General features: G+C 44.0%; 1 protein-coding gene across 2 annotated transcripts; it reads left to right on the top strand.

Moving 5' to 3' along the window:
• The first annotated feature begins 18 nt into the window (after nucleotides 1–18).
• Nucleotides 19–24,550, top strand: NUP188 (nucleoporin 188). Of its 2 annotated transcripts, none has more exons than XM_048325676.1 (44): nucleotides 19–70; nucleotides 1,116–1,170; nucleotides 1,754–1,827; nucleotides 2,046–2,130; nucleotides 2,759–2,839; nucleotides 3,247–3,291; nucleotides 3,871–3,963; nucleotides 4,082–4,201; nucleotides 4,603–4,814; nucleotides 5,248–5,362; nucleotides 5,591–5,791; nucleotides 6,475–6,564; nucleotides 7,135–7,200; nucleotides 7,740–7,859; nucleotides 8,306–8,432; nucleotides 8,557–8,712; nucleotides 9,074–9,200; nucleotides 9,816–9,903; nucleotides 9,983–10,059; nucleotides 10,213–10,327; nucleotides 10,655–10,775; nucleotides 10,965–11,031; nucleotides 11,445–11,573; nucleotides 11,728–11,861; nucleotides 12,259–12,365; nucleotides 13,189–13,395; nucleotides 13,810–13,979; nucleotides 14,297–14,366; nucleotides 14,979–15,046; nucleotides 15,659–15,854; nucleotides 16,355–16,432; nucleotides 16,777–16,862; nucleotides 17,361–17,506; nucleotides 18,615–18,796; nucleotides 19,177–19,377; nucleotides 20,019–20,111; nucleotides 20,296–20,454; nucleotides 20,658–20,795; nucleotides 21,214–21,288; nucleotides 21,979–22,188; nucleotides 22,861–22,992; nucleotides 23,128–23,198; nucleotides 23,395–23,524; nucleotides 23,708–24,550. In XM_048325676.1, the coding sequence occupies exons 1-44, from the start codon at nucleotides 45–47 to the stop codon at nucleotides 23,876–23,878; spliced, it is 5,214 nt and encodes a 1,737-aa protein (XP_048181633.1). In that variant the 5' UTR covers nucleotides 19–44; the 3' UTR covers nucleotides 23,879–24,550. The 2 variants fall into 2 exon arrangements, with proteins under 2 accessions (XP_048181633.1, XP_048181632.1); XM_048325675.1 differs by lacking the exon at nucleotides 19–70 and adding an exon at nucleotides 469–626.
• Nucleotides 24,551–24,637: the final 87 nt, after the last annotated feature.

Below are 24,637 nucleotides of genomic sequence, written 5' to 3'. Positions count from 1 at the left end.
GGGCGGGGAGGTGGGGGCCGGGGTCACGTGAGAGCGGAGCGAAGATGGCGGCGGGCGGGCTGAGCGCGAGGTGCGGGGCTGCGGCCGCTGGGGCGGAGGGAACGCGGGGGCAACGCGGGGGCGGCGCCGCTCTTGCTGCGGGCGGACCCCGCTCCGCGGGACCGGGGGCCGAGAGGGGCTGGCGGGGAGGGGGCGCAGCGCCTGGCCGGGAGGGTTTAACTGCGGCGGGGCGCGCGTCGGTCTGGCCCCGCCCCTGCCTCGCGCGCGGAGCGAGGCCCCGCCCCCCCCTCGCTGAGGGACCCTCAGGGACCCTCGTCCCCAAAGACCGGAGTGAGAAGCGGCTGTCGGGGATTTTGTGGTTGTTTTATTCTGTCGTACGAGATGAGAGGCTGGGCAGGACTCCGTAGGAGCCGTTGCTTTGGCGGGGCCGGGGGTTTGATGTGCGCTCACTTCGCGGAGGTGCCTGACAGACGCTCAGCCCTTCCCCGAGGACGGCTGCGCCTCCCGCGTGGCTCTTGCAGGCGTACAAGTCAAAATACACACGTGGAGCTGTGTAACGGAAGCGATTCAATGAATCCCATGTCCAGTGATCATCTAACTTCGGTGGTTTCGTTTCTCCAGAGCACGTTTTTGTCATTTATTATGCCGCTTTTATGCTCTGGTGTCTGTGTAAAGATGGTGCAGTTTTTCACTTCACACGGTTTTATGCTCGGCTTAGAGTGGAGGATGAAACTGATGGAAGAATTTGTTTGAAGGAGAGCTTTGAATGTAACAGTACAATACTGCTTTATGCTTTCATTAAGTTTCTTCTTAGGAGCCTTAAATGTTCAAATAGCAAAATCAAATTGAGCTGGTAACCTGGTATCAATGTGAAGCTTTGGTATGAATTCACAGGTCTTGCTGTGTCAGTTGTCACCCTCTTCTGGATTTTTCTTTGGTTTTTCTAGGACATCTGAAACTCATTAGATAAAAGCTAATGTTCCTTAAATCATTTTTCTTGCATTGCAGTGTCGTTTGCTGCAAGTTAATTGCGGGTTTGAAAAGTGTAAGCTAAATGGAATCCTGGAATAACGTTGATGATTAAAATACTCTCCACCTTTTCCTTGTGTTTACAGGAGCAGCAGAGAATTATGGACGATTCTGCTGGGCAGATCAGCTTTAAGAGAACCAGTAAGTTCATGTCCTGGTGAGCAGGTTTGGCCATCACTTATTTGGCTTCGTGGCCAAATACATCATTTCTACATCTCTTTGAATATTAGTGAAAATAGGTTTTGCTGCTCTTCCTTCTTTCTTAGTGTGATTTTTGTTCCCGTATCTCTGCTCCTTGTTTGTTCTTCCGCTGCTTGTTTACAGCTGCTGCATGAGCTGCCTGGAAGGGTGTATGGAAAAGGTGGTTCCTTTTCTGGAGTGGCCACCTGTGTTGCTGCCTGGGGTGCCCTGGGGTGTTCATGTGTGGTACAACTGCTGTTTTATTTTGAGGGATGGAGCCTGTGCTTTCAAGAATTTGCCCAGAGGTTGGGAATCCAAATGTTTCTAAACCTGGTCCATTGCCTCCCTTTTTCCCACCCTCCCTAGGATTAGGGAATGCAGCTCACTGCCCTGTTCAGTACTGCATCTGGAATCACACCTGTCTTGTGTTGTTCCTGCCTCTTTGTGGTGGTGGAATTTCTTTGCTTTGCTTAAGTTTTAACAGACCTGATACTTGGTAATGCACTTTGAGGAGTCTGTTCAGGGCTGTTTGGTTCTGTTTTAGGCCCAGATTGCTGCAGAGTTGAACAAGCACTGGCAGAGGCTGTTAGAGGGACTGTCGTACTACAAACCACCAAGGTACAGTCACTGCCTGATTTTAGAAATGATTCTCTAATGTGGAGTTTTGTTGTAAGTAAAGAAAGGTTACAGAATATTGTTGTATGAAATATTGACAGGTCACTAAGGAAAAAGCAAATGTTCAGTTTAAACTGATAAAACTGAGAACTTTGAAATTATACCTATTCTTTCCTTGAGATTGCTGCATTTTTAATGACTAAAATTTCTTTTTACTTTAGTACGACTTCAGCAGAAAAAATTAAAGCTGATAAGGATGTAGCTGCTCCACTAAAAGAGTTGGGTCTGAGGGTCAGCAAGTTTTTGGTGAGTGAAGCTGCTCTTGCATTATTTTTTATCCCTGGAATGGATTGTTATTGGGATTCTGGTATTGAAGCAATCTTCTTGATGTTGAGTAGAGGGAAACTTAAGGTCCTGTCTGTTCAAAATAATCTAAAGGATGTTGGAGTACATGTTGAGGCTCTAGGTCAAACTTCCAAAGTGATGAGTAACTTTGAGATGCTGTGGTTTTCCTGGTCCTTTGCAGCAGCAGCCACCTACTCCTGCTCTGAGTTGGGTTCTTCCAGGACAACTGCTCAGCTAAAAAACTGATGTCCCTTAAATCAGTTGCTGTGTTTGACAGTCCTCTCAGTTTACCTGCAAGGTTCTGCTTCTTTAGGCCACGAGTTTAGAGTTCAATGACTGGTGGTACCTTTATTTAAATGACTGATGGTCCTTTATCTGAAGTTAAACTGCAGCTCAGTGACATTAAAGCCTGTGTATTGGGCTTTAAAAGAAGTGCTGATTAATACATGTGCCTGGTGCAAAAATATTCTTTTGGCATGTTATTTGTTTTGAAGATAAGAGCTGCTTGAGTATTTGGAGAGAATCTCAGTCTTTAATGAATTCAGTTGCCTTTTATTAATTTCAGATCATTTCTCTTTCTTCTGTTCAGGGTCTGGATGAAGAGCAGAGTGTGCAGTTGTTACAGTCTTATCTTCAAGAGGATTACAGAGGAACAAGAGACTCCCTGAAGGTCCATAGCTCCCATTTATGTTCTATTTACTCCACATCTTTCCTTAGTATCAGTTGTTTTTTGATGCAAATGTGAGTTCGAATCCTGACTGGGAAATGGCTTTGTAGCTTTTCTTCTCTGAAGCTGCATCCAGGCTTATCTGTTCCTTCTTGGTTCTCTGCAGGAACTCAGCTCCCCTTTCTGTCACAGGAATACAGGAAAGCTACAGATTTGTGAATGAGAGCTGAGCTGAAAAATAAATATGTAGTTAAAAATGAGTGTTTTGGCTTTGTGCTTTTGGAATCTGTCTTTCCAAATGAACTGGAAAGAAAAATTGTCTTTTATTTGTTTCAGTCATTTTGTGAACATAAATTTTGTCAGTAGGTATTTCTCCAGTAGCTATTTATTTTGTTGTATTTTGTTTACAGACAGTTCTTCAGGACGAAAGGCAGAGTCAGGCTTTGATGCTGAAGGTTAGTCATTTCCATTTGTATTTTCTGTGGAAAAGATCTGTTGGCAGCAAACCTACTTTATTTCTGTGGAATATCTTGAAATAATTGAAGTATTCCTTCATATAAAGGATGGCTTTTAGAAGGTGCTTCTGAAATTGAGAGATGTGCATGTAGATGTGAACGGTGTTAGTAATTGCTACAGAAATGAAATCTTAGGCTTGATATCGGGGAATTTAGCTGGGTAGATGTACACTGTCTTATTTTCCAAAACTTACAGGTTTGTGTGTCACTGTCTGACTTGACAAGATTGATGATTGTTTCTGACAGAGGGTAATAGGGTCTTTTTGCCTTTCTTTTCCACATTTTCTCACTTTAACAGTGTAATTGTAGACCTGTTGTTACGGCAATGCTTGACTGAGTTCTGTAATGTTAATTAAGTGTTGGGTTTTTTCCCCCCAAATTCAAAACTGCTCAGTTGAAACTCCATCTGTAGTAACTCTGTATTCCTGTGGTGAAGGCCTTGGCAGTGGCTGGGAGAGAGAGGTGGATGGGAGTTGGACACTGTCCCAGGTTGGTATTGATGGCACTTTACATTCACAGCTCGCTGACTACTACTATGAGGAGAGGATCTGCATCCTGCGCTGCGTCCTCCACCTGCTCACGTATTTCCAGGATGAGAGACACCCTTACACAGTGAGTACAGGATGTGGTGTCATTGAAATAGGCTAAATATGGAAGCTCATTCCCTACCTGTGTAAAAAGCCCACGAGTGTGCGTGTGAGAAGTTCATGGACTTGTTTGTTTCTTTAAGGCACAGTACTTCCAGTGTGTTGAAAAGTTGGACAAGGAACTCGTTCCGAATTACCGCAAACAGTTTGAAGCGCTGTACAAAGCAGAAGCTCCCACGTGGGAAACGCATGGAAATCTCATGGTATTTTGTTTCTTACTATTATTTATCAGGCTTATAAAGTCTTTCCTTACATGTAGTGTATTGGAAAATACATCTGTGCAGATGCAGTTAAACAGGACGTTTCTCCTGGTCCAAGAAACTTAAAATTTGTTTTCTCTCTAACAGAACACACTTTTGCTCAGAGACAGAGAGTTTTGTGAAACTTACGGTTCCTTGTAATAAATCTGTGGAGAGCACTCGGCCAGCAGGGCCATTTATGTGTAGTTGTTCATGAACTCTGTGTACTTAGAGTGGCTTCCCTTGGCATTGACTCAATTGTTGGCTACACAAGCTGTTGAAATGCCTCCACACTTCTCAGTTTCTGACTGCTTTGGCTGCCCTGTGAGCTTCAGTATGTGATGGTGGAACTTTCCTTTGTGCAGACAGAACGTCAGGTTTCCCGGTGGTTTGTGCAGTGCCTTCGGGAACAGTCCATGCTCCTGGAAGTCATCTTCCTCTACTATGCATACTTTGAAATGGCACCTGAGGAGCTTGTGGCGTTTGCAAAGATGTTCAAAGAGCAGGGATTTGGCACGAGACAGACCAACAGACATTTAGTAGATGAGAGCATGGATCACCTCGTGGATCGTATTGGGTAAGTGTTGTGTGTGTTTGTGAAGTGGGTACAGAGCAAAACAATTGCTTTTCTCAGGAAAAAATGCATTTATAAGTATGTCTTTGTTGTTCTGCATGGGCCATGACTCGAAGGGGGAATGAAAATCCTGCCATACATCCTGGTGGCAGAGAGTTATAAAGATGGAAAAGCTATTCAAATTTCAGTGACCCTTTTTTGTCTGTTCAACCAGAAAAGGTAGTTCTGAAGGTTGTAATTTGTCCTCTACCAGCATTTCAAGACAAAATTTGGATTACGTGCTGTTAATTTCTTGTAATTTCTTATTGCTTCAAAGAAAGATGGACAAAGCAAACGAAAGGTTGCTTTTTGACCACTTATAGTTTAAAAAAAGCCTTCCCTGAATTCTCGAATAAGGTTTCTGACCTACTTGTTTTTATTCTTTTACTGCTTGTAGCTACTTTAGTGCTCTTATTCTGGTGGAAGGCATGGAAATTGACTCCCTCCATGAGCGTGCTTTGGATGACAGGACGGAGGAGCACAAGTTGGCCAACAGTCAGCACATCCACCAGGTAAAACCTTGGCAGAGTAACCAACCCTTTCTCAGGCCTAACAGTGCAGAACTTCCTGTGATTAGCCAGGCACTGCTGTGTCTGTAAACTTCTGGTCCTTGGGCTTGTTGGCCAAGTGTAGGAGCTGGCATCCACATACCATGAGAGGGACACGATCAGCTATGTGCTTGTTGAGTATGGATTACTTTCAGATCTCAGTTATTTTGCTTTTGATTTGTCTCTGTGCAGGAGATGGACAATCAGCTGCTGCAGTTAGGGGATGTCTCACATCATGCTCCGGTGCTTTTGGCCTGGGCTCTGCTCCGTCACACTATAAACCCAGAGGAGTCCACAAACATCATCAGGAGGATGGGCAGCACTGCTATCCAGCTGAACGTCTTCCAGTATCTGACAAAGCTGCTGCGATCCCTCAGCAGTGGGGGCAAGAATGTGAGTTTCTTAGATTGAACATAGAAGCTTTTGAAGGTCTAACTGCTCCTGATGTAAAGCTGTGATGGGAAGCAGATGACTGAACCAATGTTCTTTTTAAACATGCAGTAAAGCATGTACTATCATCTTAAATTTCAGTGAGGATCAGAAATCAAGTTGGAATGAAACAGATTTTTATGTCCAGAGAATTAAGAAAAGCTTCGTAAAGCAAGGAACTACATCTCTCTTGAGCAGAATAGACTGCAGTTAATCACGTTTTTTGATTTGCCTCCATCAGTGTATTTGCCATTGTGGATCTTGAGTACTGGATGATTTAACTGCACTATTCTCTGCATATGGTTTCATTAGACAACATGGTGTATTAGGGTAAACTGCTTTGTAGACAGAAGCCAGTGAAAGCAAATCCTTTTGATTCCTAGAAGTGTTGAGTGCTTCTTTTTTTATTTTGATGGTCTGCAAGGCATTTCTGTGATAATAGTCATGTCAAGACTTCTCCTTTCAGTGAAATACTTCATATTAATGTGGAGCTTAACTAATGACTGCTCCCTATTTTGCTTCTCCTTTGCAGCAAGGATATATGAAAAGGGCAGTTACTTGGTGTGTAAAGCAGACTGAGTAGAGTTACAGCATGTTTGTAGTTCATAGTCTTTCCCATAGCAACCTTGTGTACTCTTCCTTTGCAGTGTACTGCCAGCACAGCTTGTATGTGTATTTATGGACTTCTTTCCTTTGTCCTGACATCACTGGAATTGCATACATTGGGCAATCAGCAGGTAAGCATCCAAGGCACTTTGCATCTGTTACATAATTTAAAATAACCTGTCATAACTGATGCTAATTGCCTATTAAATTGTAATCCTGCATTTCAGACTGCAAGCTTTATATGGCTTAGGTAGACCCAAATGAGTGATTTGCTGGTTTTCCTACTGCATGTACACCATGCAAACCTAGTAAACACCTTTACAGACTGGCAGATAATGAAAGTAGTGAAAGAGCACATCATACATTTGAAATCCTATGGGTATGAAACGAATTGTTGATCTGTTAGTCCCAAAACAATGGAAATAATACAAACTCCATTTCTGAGTTGGACTGGACAGCTTACAGCCTTCTGCAGATATCATGGACACCTTTGTTGTGGCCAGTTCGTTCATGATGAGGAGCATGGCTTTAGGTTGTGGTCTGGGAGTGAGTGTGTTGGTGTGTTTTGGCTCCAGGAGGTAGTTACATCTTGGTGGGTAAACATGGAAACTTAAATTCCAAAGATGTGGCAGAATTTGGTTGGGACGAAATCCCCCTGTGTAAAGTAGCTTTGATTTTCTCCATCCTATCATCCTTTGTAGGATATAATTGATGCTGCATGTGAAGTTCTGGCAGCTTCCAGCATTCCTCAGCTCTTCTGGAAGACGGTGAGTGTGTTTGCAACTTGTTTGACCTACCTTGTTTATAACTAAGACCTGATAAAAGTTTCTCTTTTAGGAAAGGATTAGGTTGGTTGTAATTAGTGAGTTGGTTTCTAGGAGGGCCTGAGGAGCAAATATTCATTTGCATCTATCTTTGATTTACTTTTGCCCTTTCCTGCCTTTTAGGTACAGCCTTGGCTTTACTCTTGAAAAGGATACTGGAGCGAGTTTTAATATAGGTGATAGTTGAAAGCAGGGCTGGGGCTGCAAGGATTGAACTAACTGCTGGCAAAAGCATTGTGCTTATTTTTTGTTGTCACAGAATTAGGGTGATATGTAATGCCTTACAGTCTTACTTCTTGCCTTATACTTGCAGACTGCCTCATGCTTTAGTCTGTGCCAGTGTGATCTCCAGTCACTGGAGTGATACTTTTATGCATGATTAATGTTAAATGTACAGCTTCAAAAGGAACTGTAACCTTATGCTATACCGAGACCCTTCTAGCTTTTCTTTTTAGTAATAAGACATTCGTTTCTACCACCAGGAACCTACTGCAGGTCTGGGTATTATCCTGGACAGTGTTTGTGGGATGTTCCCCCATCTTCTCACTCCTCTCCTTCAGCTGCTTCAAGCCCTTGTGTCTGATAAATCTACTGCAAAAAAGGTACAGGATCTCTCTTGGTGTTTGGGAGATGATTTATTTCAAGACAGGGATGACATGTTCTGTGATTCTTTCTTTCCATTACATGTGCTTATCTCAACTGCAGTCTTAGGTAACAGACATTAAGCTTTTGTCTAAGAACAGTGGACAGGGCTCCTTCAGAGTTGTGTGCTGTTGCAGGACGCTGTTTTCTGGCTTCTAGAAAAGTTTTCAACTTCAGTGGTTGAAGATTAAGATGCTGACTAATTTTTAGGGGATACTTACCTGATTCATTAGATGAGACTTGTCTGAACAGGTGGGCTGTGTAATAATGTTTTGGTAGGGTTGATGTATTAGAAAAATACTGTACACCTCAAGAAAACTTTCCTGTTCCTGGAAATGACCTGGTTGATAAATTTTTAAGAAGCTCTGGCTCTTCAGCTGTGTTGTTGAAGCTCTCTCTGATGCAGGTGTACAGTTTCCTGGATAAAATGTCCTTCTATATTGAACTGTACAAGCACAAACCTCCAGATGTGATCTCCCATGAGGACGGCACACTGTGGCGAAGGCAGGCTCCAAAGCTCCTCTATCCTCTTGGTAAGGAAGCTGCACTTCACCTTTTCTTACTGAAATGCTTTGGGAAATTTAGCTCTTTCTTTACCTGGCTTCTAACTTATGGATAAGTTTGTGACTTTATTTCACCTTCTTCTTCAATCTTTAGGACTAGGTCAAACAAATCTACGGATACCTCAGGGAACAGTGGGCCAAGTGATGCTGGATGATCGGGCTTATTTGGTACGGTGGGAGTATTCCTACAGCAGCTGGACTCTGTTCACCTGTGAGATTGAGATGCTGCTCCATGTTGTGTCAACAGCAGGTGAGACAGGCTGGGACTGTAAAAAGAACAAATAATTATAAATTGGCGTCAATTTGAGTTTAGTAGTAGGACTGAAAAGCTCTGAGTACTTCCGAAAGAGCATGGAATAGTTTCTCAGAAACCTGATGATGGTGATTATTATTATTCTGTAAAATTCACTGCAAAAGGCCAAGAGCATGTAGTGAAATAAGATACATTTTAGATGAGGAAGAAGTTGAGATAGATAAACAGATGTTTTTTGGTATGGGAGATGGATGGTTTTGAATCATGAAGATATGTGGTAAGATAAATGTGCATTGTTCCAGCTTGATTACTGCTGAAGTATGATTTTGCATTCTGATGTTTGGTTTTCTTGACCCAGATGTGATTCAGCATTGCCAGAGGGTCAAGCCCATAATTGATCTGGTTCATAAAGTGATCAGCACTGATGTATCAATAGCAGATTGTCTTCTGCCAATCACATCACGAATCTACATGCTCCTGCAGAGGTGAGTCACTGACAGCAGAGGTACCTAAAGCAGATAGAGTGACCTGGAGGAATAGCTGATTACTTATTTTGCCAAGAGCTTTACAAGATGTGTGTCAGTACTTGAACTCCCCAAGACTGGTGTTCAGCTCTCAAAACTGTTCTGGTTACACATAGTTTAATGTTTTGATGCAGCAGAATGGCCCCTCTTCTACTTCTTTCCTGAAAGATGTGCAATTTTATCAATTTAAAGGCAGTTTTGATTAGTAGTTGTATTTATATGGAAGGGTGATAAAGCTTAGCATAAGAGCAGTAACTCCCAGGTTTTAAAACAGTTGTGCTTGCTAACTCCTCCCAGAGTTAACTGCCTGGGAATTGATGTTCAGCTGTATAGTTTTTGTTTGCTGTGACAACCTGCCGTCTTGCCAGCCTTGCTCTGGCAATAAATTGATCTGACTCAGGTGTGAGGGGGAGGTGGCAAGTCTAGATTGAAAGTGCAGACTCTGGGGTCTGTATTTATTTGCTTAAATTTTATATATGTGTACTTCAGTGAGAGGGAAAGAAGCTTTTTTGATTAAAAAACCAGACTAGACCGCAGGTGGCAGTGCTTTTCATGCATTCTGTTTCTCCTTTGTAGGCTAACAACTGTAATCTCTCCCCCTGTGGATGTTATTGCTTCTTGTGTCAATTGCTTGACAGTCCTGGCTGCTCGGATGCCAGCCAAGGTGAGGAAAGGACCTGCTGGTGGGAACTGGTACATTTATATGTAAATGAGAAGGTGTATCTGTACCTCTTCTCTTGCAGGTTTGGACTGACCTTCACCACACAGGGTTCTTGCCGTTTGTTGCCAATCCACTGTCCAGTATGAATCACATGATTAGGTATTCATGTTCCCCACCCCATTTTTTTTTGCCTAACCTATTCATAACATGCGATAAGAACTTTTTGCCAGTGTGCAATCTCTGCACCTGACATCTCTCACTCATGTCAGAATCGTGCTATTCATGTGATGAACCCTCTTGCTCATTTCACAGTGCAGAGGGGATGAATGCTGGGGGCTATGGAAACCTATTGATGAGCATGGAACAGCCCCAAGGCGAGTACAGTGTTACCATCTCCTTCCTGAACCTGGTAACAACTCTCGTCCGGGTGAGTGCTTCTGGAATGCTCTGATGTGACACCAGCTCTGAGCTGTTGTAATTGGGAAGTGAAATACAGCCCTGTCTGAGATCAATCTCTCTCAGTAATCTTTGCTTGACACTCCTTTCTGCACTGCTGTTTGTGCTTTCTCTGATCTGATTCTTACAAAAAACCATTTTGAGTCATCTCAAATGACTAGAAAAGATTAGAAATTGCTTGTACATCTGTGTCCCCGTGTTCTGTGGTTTTCTCACACTTCAAAGACCATAAGGAGTATCTTCCTCCAAAAGTTTTCTTGTCCTCCTCCTGATTAAATAATATTTCTGTTTCTCCTAGGGACAACTTGGTAGCACCCAAAGCCAAGGCCTGGTGCCCTGCATTGTGTTTGTTCTGAAGGAAATGTTACCAAATTACCACAAATGGAGATACAACTCTCATGGAGTGAGAGAGAAAATCGGTAAGAATGTTAAAAGGGGGAGTGGGAGGACAAGGGAGTAAAAGGGATCACCTGCCTTCTGTTTTCTAGCAGCCATTTGGGATTTGCATTGTACATCTGATATTGTTAGATGCTGTGATTTGTTTGAAAATATTAGGAATGAGGCAACAGTTTTCAAAAACTGAGTAGTCCATTTCATCTCTCTTTTAGGGTGCCTAATTCTGCAGCTGATCCATGCTATACTGAACTTATGCCCTGAAATGGATCCTCGCAGCAGGTAAGACAGGTGAGAGGTCTCAGACCTGCAGTAGCCTGGTTTACAGTGCAGGAATCACTGTCATTTTGTTTCAGTTTTTGAATTCAAACAAGTAGGAGGGAGCTGGCATTGCTGTGTAGCGCTGGTTTCAGCTCTTTGCTGCATTACTGAGTACAGGAAGGGTAGAAAAGATTAGGGACAGAGCAAATCACATCACTTCTGGTAAAAAAAAAGAAAAGAGTACATAGATTTCCTGGGATACACTGCCATCCACTTGCCTATTTGGTGTACTCTGGTGAAAGTAGAAGGGAAAGTAAAGGAAGGGTTAGTGGGGATGTAGAAATGAAGAGGTTACTTTGTGGTAGTTTTCTAAGTGTGGTGTGGCAAAATGCCACAAATGCACCTGGTGACACTGACCTGTGTTTGTGTCACAGCAATGCCCCCAGCCTGCAGTCCTTGTGTATCTTCAGCCTGGCCAACACGGAGGCAGGGCAAGCTGTCATTAACATCATGGGAATTGGGGTGGACACCATTGACATGGTAATGGCCTCCCAGTCCAGCAGGTGAGTGGGGCGTGGCTGTTTGGGCAGCTTCTGTGTGCTGGCTCTGAGTGAAAATGTCTTGTAACCCCGATGGAGTTTCCTTGTTAAATGTTGTGCAAATAATAAATGTTGATTGTGAACACAGTTCCTTACTTTGGTTTCTCTTTGGAAGCAGTGACGAGTCCCAAGGCCAAGGGCAGCTGCTGATCCAGACAGTTAAGCTGGCGTTCTCCGTTACCAACAACGTCATCCGCCTCAAGCCCCCCTCCAGCGTGGTGTCTCCCCTAGAGCAGGCACTCACTCAGCATGGTGGGTACTGCTCCCTGGGGCAGCCTGGGCTTCTGGGTGATCTGCAAATGGCACTGTGTGTCTCATCACAAACACGAGTTAAGGTTTCCAGGTTACAAAAAGTGGTTGCTACTGATGGGGGAAGGCCTCTTCTCCCTCCTCTAAGGCATTCTTCCCCTCTGGGACAGCTTTTAAAGGATTAATCAAACATGGCTTATTGTTTGCTGTTTTGTAATGGGATTAGTGTAATTACAGAATATACTAAATCAGCTGCTGTTAGTGCCTCTGGCTGGACCAATACCGTGTTCTTTTGGGAGACCAACTTAGTTCTCATCTTTTGCTGTGGAAATCATTATTTGGTAAATAGTTACATCTTGTTGCTGTTTCTTCTCTTTGATTTTATTTGTGTTCTCTCCAGGTGCTCATGGAAACAACCTTATTGCTGTCTTGGCCAAATACATCTACCACAAGCATGACCCTGCTCTTCCACGCCTGGCCATCCAGCTGCTCAAACGACTGGCTACAGTAAGATAAGACACACCAGTGCTCCTTTGCTTCTCCCCTTGGGATTGATTCCAATTTTCTCAAGATAATTTCCTCAGGCTTTTTTCTATCAGGGAGCTTAGTGCAAGTCAGTTGAAGCAGGGTGGACTGACAGCTGTAAGTTAGGGCACATGAAAAATCATCTAAAGGGTCCTTTAGTTTTTTAATGTGATCTTCTGCTGTTTCAGAAGTCACTCAGCACTCACTGAGAGGCATCCCGTGAGTGGGGTTTTTTCTGCAAAATATTTGCACCTCCAGTTGTTCTCTTCCCAATTTTTTAGCAACTTTCACAAGTCACAGTCTTAAATACAATTCCTAGACCTTCCTATCTGGAACTTTAACATCTTACTGAGAAGAGGGTCCTATTTAAGTTTTTATCGGGACCTTTCAACTTTTAGACTTCCGTACTTAGTAAAAGTAGACTTTAGACTTACAAAGCCTTTTGTACTTGCTCTTTTTGTCTGCTAAACATCTGAGTATTTATAGTTTTCTTAAAGCATATAAATCCAGATCTGAGCTTACCTTTTTCAAGAAGTGTAATTCCCAGACTGTTTTTTTTCTTTGTCCTTTATATTTCTTTTGTAACCTGAGAGAAGTAGGTGAGGATAGAGCAGAATTGCTGAAGAGCAATATTTGGATCACTTGTCACATTTCTTCTTGCTTAATGACAACTTACTTTGATATGTTCGTAGATTCAATATTAAATATTTTTGAGTTTCAATACAATACAATCACCTTTTATGTAGAATTAAGCATTCTCTAGAGCATGTTTATTTTTCCCTCTGATGTTTGTCTCCATGGGCAGGTTGCTCCCATGTCCGTGTACGCCTGCCTGGGCAGTGATGCAGCTGCCATCCGCGACGCCTTCCTCACGCACCTGCAGAGCAAGATCGAGGACATGCGCATCAAGGTCATGATCCTGGAGTTCCTCACAGTTGCAGTGGAGACTCAACCTGGGCTCATTGAACTGTTCCTGAACTTGGAAGTGAAGGATGGCAGTGATGGGTCGAAGGTACAATAGCAGATACTTGCCTGAGGACTCACTCGCCTTTTTTTGCATATTACAGCACTGGATGCTAAAATCTGATAGTTCTTACTTGTAACCTGATGTGCTTAATGTAAAGATAAATGCAGGTTGTGCTTGTATTTAATGGATGTGGTGTATCCCAGCTTCACTTTTCCCTGTAACCAAAGAGAAACTTTCCCCAGTGTTTCAAGGCAGATACTGAGTTAGCAAAAGAACATCTGCTGAGACCAAGGGTGCCTGTGACCTGCTCTCTTCACTCTGTGTGCTGTTCTCTAAGTGACCTTAAAACACTCGTTCATGACATTGTGGCAATGAGAAAGCTAAAGATTTGGGTACAATGGACAATATAATTCTCCAGCATTATAACCACTTGTAACCTCTTGTCTCCTTTTGCTTTAGGAATTCAGCTTAGGGGAGTGGAGTTGCCTCCAAGTGGTGTTAGAGCTGATTGACTCCAAACAGCAGGAGAGGTACTGGTGCCCTCCCCTCCTGCACCGCGCTGCCATCGCCTTCCTGCACGCGCTGTGGCAGGACCGTCGTGACAGCGCCATGCTCGTGCTAAGGACAAAGTGAGTTGGTGTTCCTCAACAAGGCATTTTCCTTCCTCTTTTCCAAGACATTCTTTCTGTGGTTTGTCAGGCTTTTCAGGAACATTTCCATTTTAGTCAACGTGTGCCCTGGTGAGGGTATGCATTGTGTGGGCTTTGAGTGTGAAAGATGAGAAGCCCCAGTGTGTCAGAAGCAAATATATTTCTGTTTCTTTTATACAAAGCTAAATAAACTTGTATTTACCAAAGCATATTTTCTACATTTGGAACACTCAAAATGCTGCTAGGCATGTGACATGAGGGAGATAACTGATACTACTTTTGTTCATATCTTTTAGGCCAAAGTTTTGGGAAAATTTAACTAATCCCCTCTTTGGGACCCTTCCTCCGCCTTCTGAATCGTCAGAGGTGAGTTACATCCAAACAAAATGAAGGGATTTATGTATTTCTCAGAAAAGGTTTCTAAGTGATGTGTGTGGCTGTTCCCTCTGCTTGCAGCTTCCTAAAAGGACTGTGACCAAGTGGGTTAAACACAGGCAGGAGGTGAAGTGAATGTTGTCTGGCTTTTCAGAGATTGGGCAGCCATGAACTGTCTTTTGAAATTCTCTGCTATTTATTCACATACGAAACAAAAACAGCTATGTGGCAGCTGTAGTAACACTCACTGTGGAAGGTGTGCTGTCTGAAATGTATCTATATTGTGGACTCAGGCTGACTGGTATTATGGAGGAATTGATTAGGTTCTTGTTCTTCCTTTCTGTGCGAGTTTTTCTCTTCGTTCTGAAAGCCCTGTGTTCTCACTGAAGAGCTTGAACTCTGAGCACAGTATTCTGTCCTTATTGTCACCTATCTGTGGACAAAATGACATAACTATTCCTATTGAGGGAGAAATAAGTCTCCTGTGGAACTGGAGTATCAGCCATCCCAAGTGGATGGGTAGGGATAAATCAGAATTTCACTCACGCTATAGAGCTCAGATTTTTTTTTTTTAAATTGCTTGGGATTTTTTTGTCTTCATAGCTCAGTGTCTTGGATACCTGTGCCTTAATAATGAAAATCATCTGCTTGGAGATCTACTATGTTGTCAAGTGAGTCTTTGGTAGTCTCCCCTTCATCCCTGTACTTTTTAGCTGTCGCAGCTGTGTGTGTTAACTCTTGATACACCATGTGGGCTTTGATGGGCAAAGCACATGTAATCCTGGGAAAATCTGGGAGTGATTCACGAGCACATTACAAACATTCATTTGAGATTCTTGCAATGTCCAATTGCAGAAAGATATTACAATCCTTCTGCAGCCTTTAGGTGAGAATGTATCAGTATTTTCCTTGTATCCTGGAATAAGAATATACAGTATTTATTAAAACTAATTGTCAACTAAGCCAAGTAAACCTGCAGTGAATGAATCACATTTAGTAATTTTCTCCCACTTGATTTGTTTTCCTGAACATAACAGCTGTTTCCTACGTTGAAAAGTCAGGATTAACTAAAATCTCTGTTCAAAAAAAAAAATCATAGATTTTCTTCAGGATTCATACTGTTCCTTCATATTTGATACAAAAAGTGGGATTCCCTGCACAGGTCTAATATGTGGAATAGCCTTCCTTGCAAGCTGTGTCCTTGGCTTTCCTCCCTGAATCATAGAAGTGTATTTTCTGACCCAAGACTAAATGAAGATAACTTCTCCTCTTGATTTGGTCAGGGGCTCGCTGGATCAGTCCCTGAAAGACACGCTGAAGAATTTCTCCACCAAAAAGCGCTTTGCCTACTGGTCAGAGTACGTGAAGTCCCTGGCACAGCACGTGGCAGAGACCGAGGGCACCAGCTGTGCCTCCATCACCGAGTATCAGATGCTCATCTCGGCCTGGAGGATGCTGCTCATCATCTCCACAAGCCATGTAAGGGCTGCCTCTTATCTTCCATGAGAGTTTGAAGTGAACTTTTTGAATAATACAATATCAACAGCTTCCTAGGCCAGCTAAGCAGACTTCACTGGTTTTTTTCTTTCAGTTTTGTTGTGTGTGTGAACACAGTGCAGGTTGGCACGAGCATGGTGCAAGAGATTAGAGTGGGTGATATTTTGCTGTTTGATCAAAATGGGCATATTGTTCTCTCAGCAGAGGAGGGAGGTAGTAAATATTTTTTAGAGGGATTCTAAGTAATTCTGTAATCCTGACAAGCTTTTCCTGTGTCAAGTGAGGCAGGGATGCACCATTGGAGAATTAGTCATTACCAGCTTCTTGTCAATGGTTAATGTAGGACTAAAATGATTTCTGTAAAACTCAGCAACTATAAAATTTGATGGATTCATAAAATAACAAAACAGTAAACTGATTTTAGGCTTCTTAGAAGATGCATCTTTTGTTGTGCTGATTGATCTTTATCTTTGTGGATTTAGGCAGATATCATGCATCTGACCGATTCTGCAGTTCATCAGCAGTTGTTTCTGGATGTGCTAAATGGCACCAAGGTTTTGGTAGGTGTTGCTTCCTATCAGTTCTTTTCATTTCCTAATTGCTTATCTTCTTTGCACTGTGAGGGGTTCTATTTCTGCAGATGCTTGTGATCATAGATTTTTTAGATCCTGTGAAATTGGGCTGAAACAAAGTCTTTCTCCCTGAACTGATGAGCTGCTTAAATCTTTATTTTGTATGTGTCATTCTTGTCATCACTGAGTGACCCTGCGAGGGTCCTGGCTCTGGTCCCCTCAGTTCTGCTGAACAAACCTGGTCATTTGGTGGTGGTGCTTGGGCTGAGCATTTCTGAAGTGTTTTTACATGTGTCTGTTCCAGCTGTAACTCTTGCTGTATTTCTCCTTAGCTCCAAGTTCCCATGTCAGTGTCCTGTCTGCAGCTGGGGTCTATGCTGTGTACCCTTCTTCTGATCCTGCTCAAGCAGTGGAAAAGGTAGGTATTTTGTTTAGATAATTGTTAGTCACTGCTAGAAATAAAAACTTGGGAGATCACGTTTAAATAAAAATTCGGGAGATTATGTTGAAGTGTTTTGCTTCTAGGGTGAATCCCTTAGTGGTCTGGGGAGAGAACTGAATCATTGAATTCTCTTTTGGGATGTCAAATGTCTCTTGGTTGTTGCTGAAACTGTAAGAAGTCTCTAGTAGCAATACAGTTTATTTGGTTTCCTGCTTGCTGGTGAAAAGTACCAAAAGAGCTTTTGTGATAGGTAGCCCTGCTTTCTCACTCTCATTCTCACAATGAAGGGAAAATGCATTCTCTCATTCTGTGGAATGTCTTTAGTGAGATCCAGGTGGTGACTTAAATTTTACTTTGAAGAATTGCTTTTACTTTTGGGGGTCATTTAACTTATGATCCACACAGCTCATTCAAGACAATTTATTTATTGAGGGATCTTGTCTAATCTGAAGAGCTCTCCCTTTTTGTTGTCAGCGAGTTGGGTTCTGTGGATAAAATCATAAACTCCTTGACGCAGATTCTGGAGGGAGTACTACAGGCAGATCAGCAGATGATGGAGAAAACCAAAGCCAAAGTGTTCTCAGCTCTTATCACTGTTCTGCAAATGAAGGAGATGAAAGGTGAGGTGGTGCATGTGCAGGTGTCGAGGTGCCAGGTTGCCAGGTCTGAACACACCTTACACCCAACATGTGCAAGATAAACACGTGTGTGGTGCTGGTAGTAGTGCAGGGTGCTGAATGTAGTCACCAGCCTGTGGGACTTCTCTCCTTTTTTCTTCCTTTCTTTAGCTGGTTTTGAAAAGAGATGAGGTTTATCATTTGTTCACTCTATGTCCATGTCTTCCCTTCTCTTGTCTTTTCCTGACAATAACCTCTGTTTGATCAGTTTGGTTCCTGCGTGTTTTTGGAAACAGCTCAGTGTATGGTGGAGAGACACCTAAATCAGGCTCTCTCAGAGTGACTGTAGAGCTTAGATTCTGACATGGGTTTCTAGTTAGAGATAACAAAAGACCCAAGCATGAGAAAGGGTACATTTTGTTACAAACCACAGAAACCAGTCTGGTCACTACTCCTGTCCCTTGTGGGGCATCTGGCATTGCAGTGGAATCTTGGCAGTATTTCTCTGTACAGCACATGCAAAGGCCACTGGGATTAAGTGTGTCAGGTTACTTGTCTTATTTTCCTTGTCCCACTGCTTTGGCTCTGCAAGCCTGTTATGTTTTGAAAAATAGAAAGTGGAGGGTTAGTTTGGTTTTAATTGTTTTCTTTGCTGTTGAATTTGAGTTTCTAGTCATGCTGGTAAAAGGTGGTGCAATTTATTAAAATGGTTTTGATAAGAATGTAGTATTTATATGGACTCACAGACCATAGACTACACCCAATTTGCTTGGGCTGGTACCAGCAGTCTGGAGCAATGGGTGGGAATTGCTGTGGTGGAATAATCTGTCCATAGTAGTGCTCGATTTATGCTTTGACATGTCATGAATTTATATGACTTCTTGGTAAAACTACATGTTTTTGTTATCCAGATGAATATAATCCTTTATTATATCCTCCTAGACTTAAACATCTAACTTAGTCACAGTTCCTCCCATTGTTTTATAGCTTTTGAAATGAGAACAGAATAAATGCTAATTCCAAGAAATGTGGCTCAGTGATGTTATCAGTTGAACTGGAAACCTGAGTACAAGGACTGTGTGTTAACTGGTGTCTGTTGTGCATGTCACAGTGAATGACATCCCCCAGTACCCCCAGCTGGTGCTGAGCGTGTGTGAGACTCTCCAGGATGAGGTCATTGCACTTTTGGACCAGACTCGGCACAGCCTGACCTTGGGAGATGCTGCAGATGACAAGGACAGTATGGAGACTGATGATGCCTCCCGAGTGAAGCACAAAGACCAGCGAGATGGGGTAAAGGACCCGTTCCTCTGCTCTGCAGCCTTGTCTCTTCTCTCTAGACAAAAGTTTCATGATGCTTGGAACAACTTTCCCTTGTAGCCTGCTGCCTTCAAAGGAAGTTTTAGCAGTTTCTATTTCAGAATTACTCGATGTTTTTTTGGCTCACATCAGTCTGGCAATTGGCTGTTGCTGCCTCTCCTTCAGATGTGTCCTAAAAAATATTGTCATGAGTGCTGATACAGCCAAGAGGTGTACAGAGTATAATGTGAGGGATACCAGGAGCCTTCATTCATGGTTCTGAGAATGATTGAACTTTAGATTGTGTTAGTAAGTGCTTTTGAGATTTTTCTTGGTACAACCCTGTACCTACCTACCTTTCCTTGTCACTGTAGGTGTGTGTTCTGGGTCTGCACCTGGCTAAGGAGCTCTGTGAAGTGGATGAAGATGGAGACTGCTGGCTGCAGATTACTAGGAAAGTCCCTGTGCTTCCTACCATCTTTGCTGCACTGGAGATCAGCCTGAGAGTTAAACAAAACCTGCACTTCACAGAGGCCTCATTACATTTGCTGCTGACCTTAGCAAGGACTCAGCAGGTGAGAGATGCAGAGAAGTGAGAGCACATAGCTGTACACTTTAAATAAGAAAAGTGTGTCTCATTTTATATCTCATTATCCAGTCTGTGATGCAGCTGCATGATAAGCTGTAGATAAAGGGGTATTTTTTGGAGGCTGGAAAGCAGCAGGTCCTGTATGTACACCTGCTTAATGTGTCTTGTTCTCTATAGTGGGATGTCTGGGAAAAGCTGAGCCAGCCAGGCAGACCTGTCATTTAGAGCAGGCACCTTCACTCAGTGGATTCTGCAATGCAAATACCCCCTTGTTAAACCAGCATTGAGTGTTGGAACCTGCTTCTTCATTAGTTTTAATAAAGTGTTATTTATCTATTACAAATTCAACTTGTGTGGGGCTTTAGGTGAAAACAAGGTTATTCCAAAGCCCTTTGCAAAGATAATGTACATACCAGAGGAGGTGATAAATGGAATTCTGAGTACAGTTATGCAGGCTAGATTTTGCTTTTCTTGATGTTGAACTTTTGACAACATAGAAGTGTGTGTAGATAAAAGTTCTGTGAAAGGGTGGTGACAGTGCAAAGGACAGAAATATCTACTGCAACACAAGTCTCTTCAGTCCCTGAGAGCAGAGGCACAGATTCCAACAGTAGTCTGTTCTTGTAGGGAGCAGCAGCAATGGCTGGAGCTGGTGTCACCCAGAGCGTCTGCCTGCCCCTCCTGAGCGTGTACCAGCTCAGCACAAACGGAACCATTCAGGTGGGTGCTGCTTCCTTCATTCCAGCTGGGAATGCACCCAGAGAGCTTCCCATGCCCTCACAGGCTGTGGCTGGAGCAATGCCCTCCCAGGGTGGGAGGACAGCAGCCACCCCTAGAGACTGGAGACTGCCAGATTGGTGTGGAGGGAACAAAAGTCGCTTATTTCTCTGTGTGATTTGTTCAGACATCTGCTTCATCCCGGAAGTCCCTGGATGCCCCCTCCTGGCCCGGGGTCTATCGCCTCTCCATGTCCCTGATGGAACGTCTTCTCAAAACACTGAGATACAACTTCCTGACAGAAGCACTGGACTTTGTGGGTGTCCATCAAGAGAGGATCCTTCAGGTGTGCCACGAACTGCCTCTGTGCTTCACTTGGCTCATGTGTTCCAACAGCAGTGGAAATGATTCAGAAAGGGCAGAAGCATTGAAAAGTCACTCCTGCCTTGGGAAAGGTTACAGTGGAGATAATTGTGAGAGGAGGATGGCATGTTATCCCATCTGTCCCTTATCTGTCATGGTCCTGATTTACTTCTCTCTCCTTCCCAGTGCCTGAATGCAGTACGGACCGTGCAGAGCTTGGCCTGTCTGGAAGAGGCTGATCATACTGTTGGCTTCATTCTTCAACTCTCAAATTTCACAAAGGAGTGGCATTTCCACCTGCCACAACTTATGAGGGACATGCAGGTAGGAATAAGGATATTGCTGTGGATAATACATTGCCTTGGAGTGCAGAGATTTGGATGTCTTCAGAGAAAATGGCACTATATCACTTTTTTAGTACCATTCCTTTAATGGGAATTACAGCTGAGGTTATTTAACTGCCCATTCTGTCACTACCTTGTCTCGAGTGAGGAAATATAACTGTTGGGAGAGAGAGAAGTGGTGTTGCTTGGAAAAGTAAACTTGGGGAATAGAGTGGCTTACTTTCAGTTCTTAGTGCCAGGTGATTTCAAGAAAATACTGGGAAATTAAGAGACTTCATGGATCCTTTATGATCACAGTAGATGTGAGCTGTGTTTGGATTTTCTAGTTTCCAGCAGTGGTAGTGAATAGATGGGGTTTGAGCTTTTATGAGATTTCTCCCTGTCTTTATTTCTTTCAGGTGAATCTGTGTTACCTGTGCCAGGCCTGTACCTCCCTCCTGCACAGCCGCAAAATGCTCCAGCACTACCTGCAGGTGAGTGTCCTACACCAAACTTCTAAGTTGTGTTGCATGCCTGTGCTCCCTGTTAGAAGGGAGCATTATTAAGTATCAAGGGTCTTGGATATTGAATGGATTATTGATAGTCCTCGTGGTGATTATTGACACCCATTAACAGTTAGGATTTGCATTTTTTAATGGCAAAAAAAAAAATAGTGCAAAGAGTAGTCTGGACTCTGAAAACCTCTGGACTGTGTAAAGCCAGTCCTAGATAACCAGCAGCCTGTGCTGAATGGTGCTGTTGTCATAAGGAGGCTGCATTGCTGTAGGACTCTGGAGTGCCATTAATTAAGCCACTGTTGACCTGGTGTCCTTGATTTGATTTAATTTGTTAAAGGCAGATAGTTCTTGTTCTTGGGACACCTTTAGATGAATGAGGTGGAGATGATGCATTGCTGCTGCAGTGTTCCTTCTGCATGGCTCAGACTTGGTCTGTTGATCATTCTTTTTCCGGAGTGTGGAATCTAAACATTCTTTGCAGCTGCCTCCCTGCAATGCAGTGTCTCCCCAGCCCACACCAACTGTAGATTCCCAGCAGGTGACAGACTTTGGGTGCCTTATTTCCTCATTCTCTTTGTTCACAGCATATTTTTTTTATCAAAACACTTGTCTTAGTGCAAAATAATCGTCTCTGTATTCAAGACCTTCTCTTTTCTTTCTCCACAGACAAAAAATGGCGATTCCCTTCCATCCAGTGTGACTCCCCGTGTGCAGCGTAATCCGCAGGCCTGCTCCAAACACCCCAGCCCCGAGTCAGAGGCAGCAGAGCAGAAGGCCCTGCTCACAGTGCAGTACAGCCTCCTCAAAATCCTCAGCAAATCTCTTGCTGCCCTGCGCCATTTCACCCCTGATGTCTGCCAGATCCTCCTTGACCAGGTGGGGAGAGAGGAGAGGTGCTGCTCTCCAAAGGGAAGAGTTTCCAGCATTTCCAGGGATATTCTGGGTCTGTGTGTCCTGATACAGTGACCCCACTGTATACCTGTCTGCTGTTCTGCACAGAGCAGGAAGGCAGGAGACAAGGAATTTGCCTTGGGAATGTGGCACTGCACAGTGTGAAGGGAAGACTTGGCTGAGCTTTTGTGTGATCTACACAAGGCTGTGTATGTGTGACCTTAATGGAGCAAACAATAACTTAGTTGGTTTGTACCTTCAGTACATTCTTTAGGAAAAATCCTCTTGTCATCCACCCATGGTGGTGTGACCCAGTGCCTGGTTTCCAGGTTCAGAAAAGGAAGGTTTAGTCCTTGATTCTGGCAGTGTCCTGCTGCTAACTGCTGGATAGGGCACGTCCTTCTGTGCTTCTGGGGGCAGCCAGTACCTTGGTGTGCCAGTGATGGCAGCTGTGTGAGGAGAGCCATACAGTCTGATTGTGCAGTGCTGTACAGGACATTTTACTGCTCCAGCTGTACACTTGGGATTTGGGAAATTATCACAGTGCTTCTATTTCTCCATATGAAAAGCGTGATAAGGGACTGGGTATTCCTGTTCCTATGGCAACACCATACTCATGGCCTCCAGGGTCTCACTCCTCTTTCTGTTCCTCCATAGTCGCTGGACCTTGCTGAGTACAATGTGCTCTTTGTCTTGAGTTTCACCACACCAGCCTTTGATTCGGACGTTGCACCTTCCTTTGGGACCCTGCTTGCCACAGTCAACGTGGCCCTGAACATGCTGGGAGAGGTACTGGCCCTATCTGTAACTGGGAGCACGGCAGTTGCAGTGATCTCAGAGAGCTCATTCAACTGATACTTGGAAGAGCATGAGTAGTTCTTTTCTATCTCCTGTCTCTAATGCCTGTCTTTTTTTCTCTCTAAGATGGATAAGAAGAAGGAACCTTTCCCTCAGGCTGCAGGGCTAAATATGCAAGAGGGAACCAAAACCCTCAAGTAAGTTTCTAGTTACTTGATGTAGTTACAGCCAAGCAGCAGAAGTCAGAGCTCCTCAGATCAGAACTGAGGTGTAGAGGCATTTGTGTGTCTTTGTTGCATCCCTTGTGCATAAAGTCCTTCAATAACTACTTGACCTGGAAACCAGAGTGTGCTGACCTTTTTGGCTCCTGCTGATTTGTGTTTCTTTGCACAGGTCTCTGCTCATGTTTACAATGGAAAACTGTTTCTACCTGCTCATCTCCCAGGCTGTTCGGTACCTGCGGGACCCGGCTGTGCACCCCCGGGATAAGCAGCGGATGAAGCAGGAGCTCAGCTCGGAGCTGGTGAGCACCTTGTGCTGTCCTCTCACGGTTCAATGTGTCTCATCTGTGGCTGCCCATTTCCCAGCATGACTGAACAGCCTTGGGCTGCTCATACTGGCACATTCCTGTGCCACAGCCCCTGGTTTGGGGTGGGAGAGGGCGTGTGGTGGAACGACGTTGACTTGTTACACACTCTAATTTCAGAGTACGCTGCTCTCCAGCCTGTCCCGTTACTTTCGCCGGGGTGGTCCCTCTTCACCTGCCAGCGGGGTCCTTCCCTCTCCTCAAGGAAAGTCTGCCTCCAAGCTGGGTCCAGAGGGGCAGGAGCCCTTGTTTCAGCTTGTGCAGGCCTTTGTCCGGCATGTGCAGAGATAGATCCTGTCCTGGCCCTGCCTCCCTTGTCAGGACTTGCAGCGGAACAATTCACGTCCACCACAGAAGGCATCACCTTCGGCAGAGCTGTAATGAGGACTGGGAAGGGAGGGAGGCCAAGTGTGGGCAGTGGTGTCACCTGAGCAGTGAGATCCCATGGAACTCTCGCCCCCCAGGAGCAGAGTGAATGTAAGGAGTGCCCAGCTGGCTCTCCGGTGACCAGCCCGCGTGCACAGTCTGCTCGCTCTGTCTGCCAGAGCATCCTGGCTGCATACAAGCACTGAGCAGTCAAAACCTTTATTTTTATAGCTTGTACCTCAGCTGGGGAAGTTGTGGCTGGATGGAGAGGGGGAGACACATTCTGCTGGGCATTAACTCTGCTCCTAACACAAGGTGCAATCTGCATCTCCCACGTGGATTCCAGCTAAGGCACACCCAAGGGATCAGCCAGCAATTCAGAGACCATCTTTCTACTGCTATTTTTGTACTGAATGGTTCAAGGCACGATGGTGTATGTGTGCTCATGCCTTCCCTTCACCCTGCAGTCTGTGTGTTGTGTGTGTTTCTGAAGAGCAAGCCTCACTTAAGGTTTTTACGTCAAAATTCCATTGCTCCAGTCTTGCAGTTTTTTGTAACTGTGCCCTATTTATACTGATATTAAAACCTTTATAGACAGCAGCTGTGTTCATGGGTTTGTGTTGGTCACAGCAGCACCAATTCTGCAGTGTCTGGGTAGTAGTTCTGCTGAGCTGAAGTCCCAGC

The sequence above is a fragment of the Corvus hawaiiensis genome, chromosome 21, assembly GCF_020740725.1.
Source record: "Corvus hawaiiensis isolate bCorHaw1 chromosome 21, bCorHaw1.pri.cur, whole genome shotgun sequence".
In the NCBI taxonomy this organism is placed as follows: domain Eukaryota; kingdom Metazoa; phylum Chordata; class Aves; order Passeriformes; family Corvidae; genus Corvus; species Corvus hawaiiensis.
This window is presented reverse-complemented; position numbering and strand designations above follow the sequence as displayed.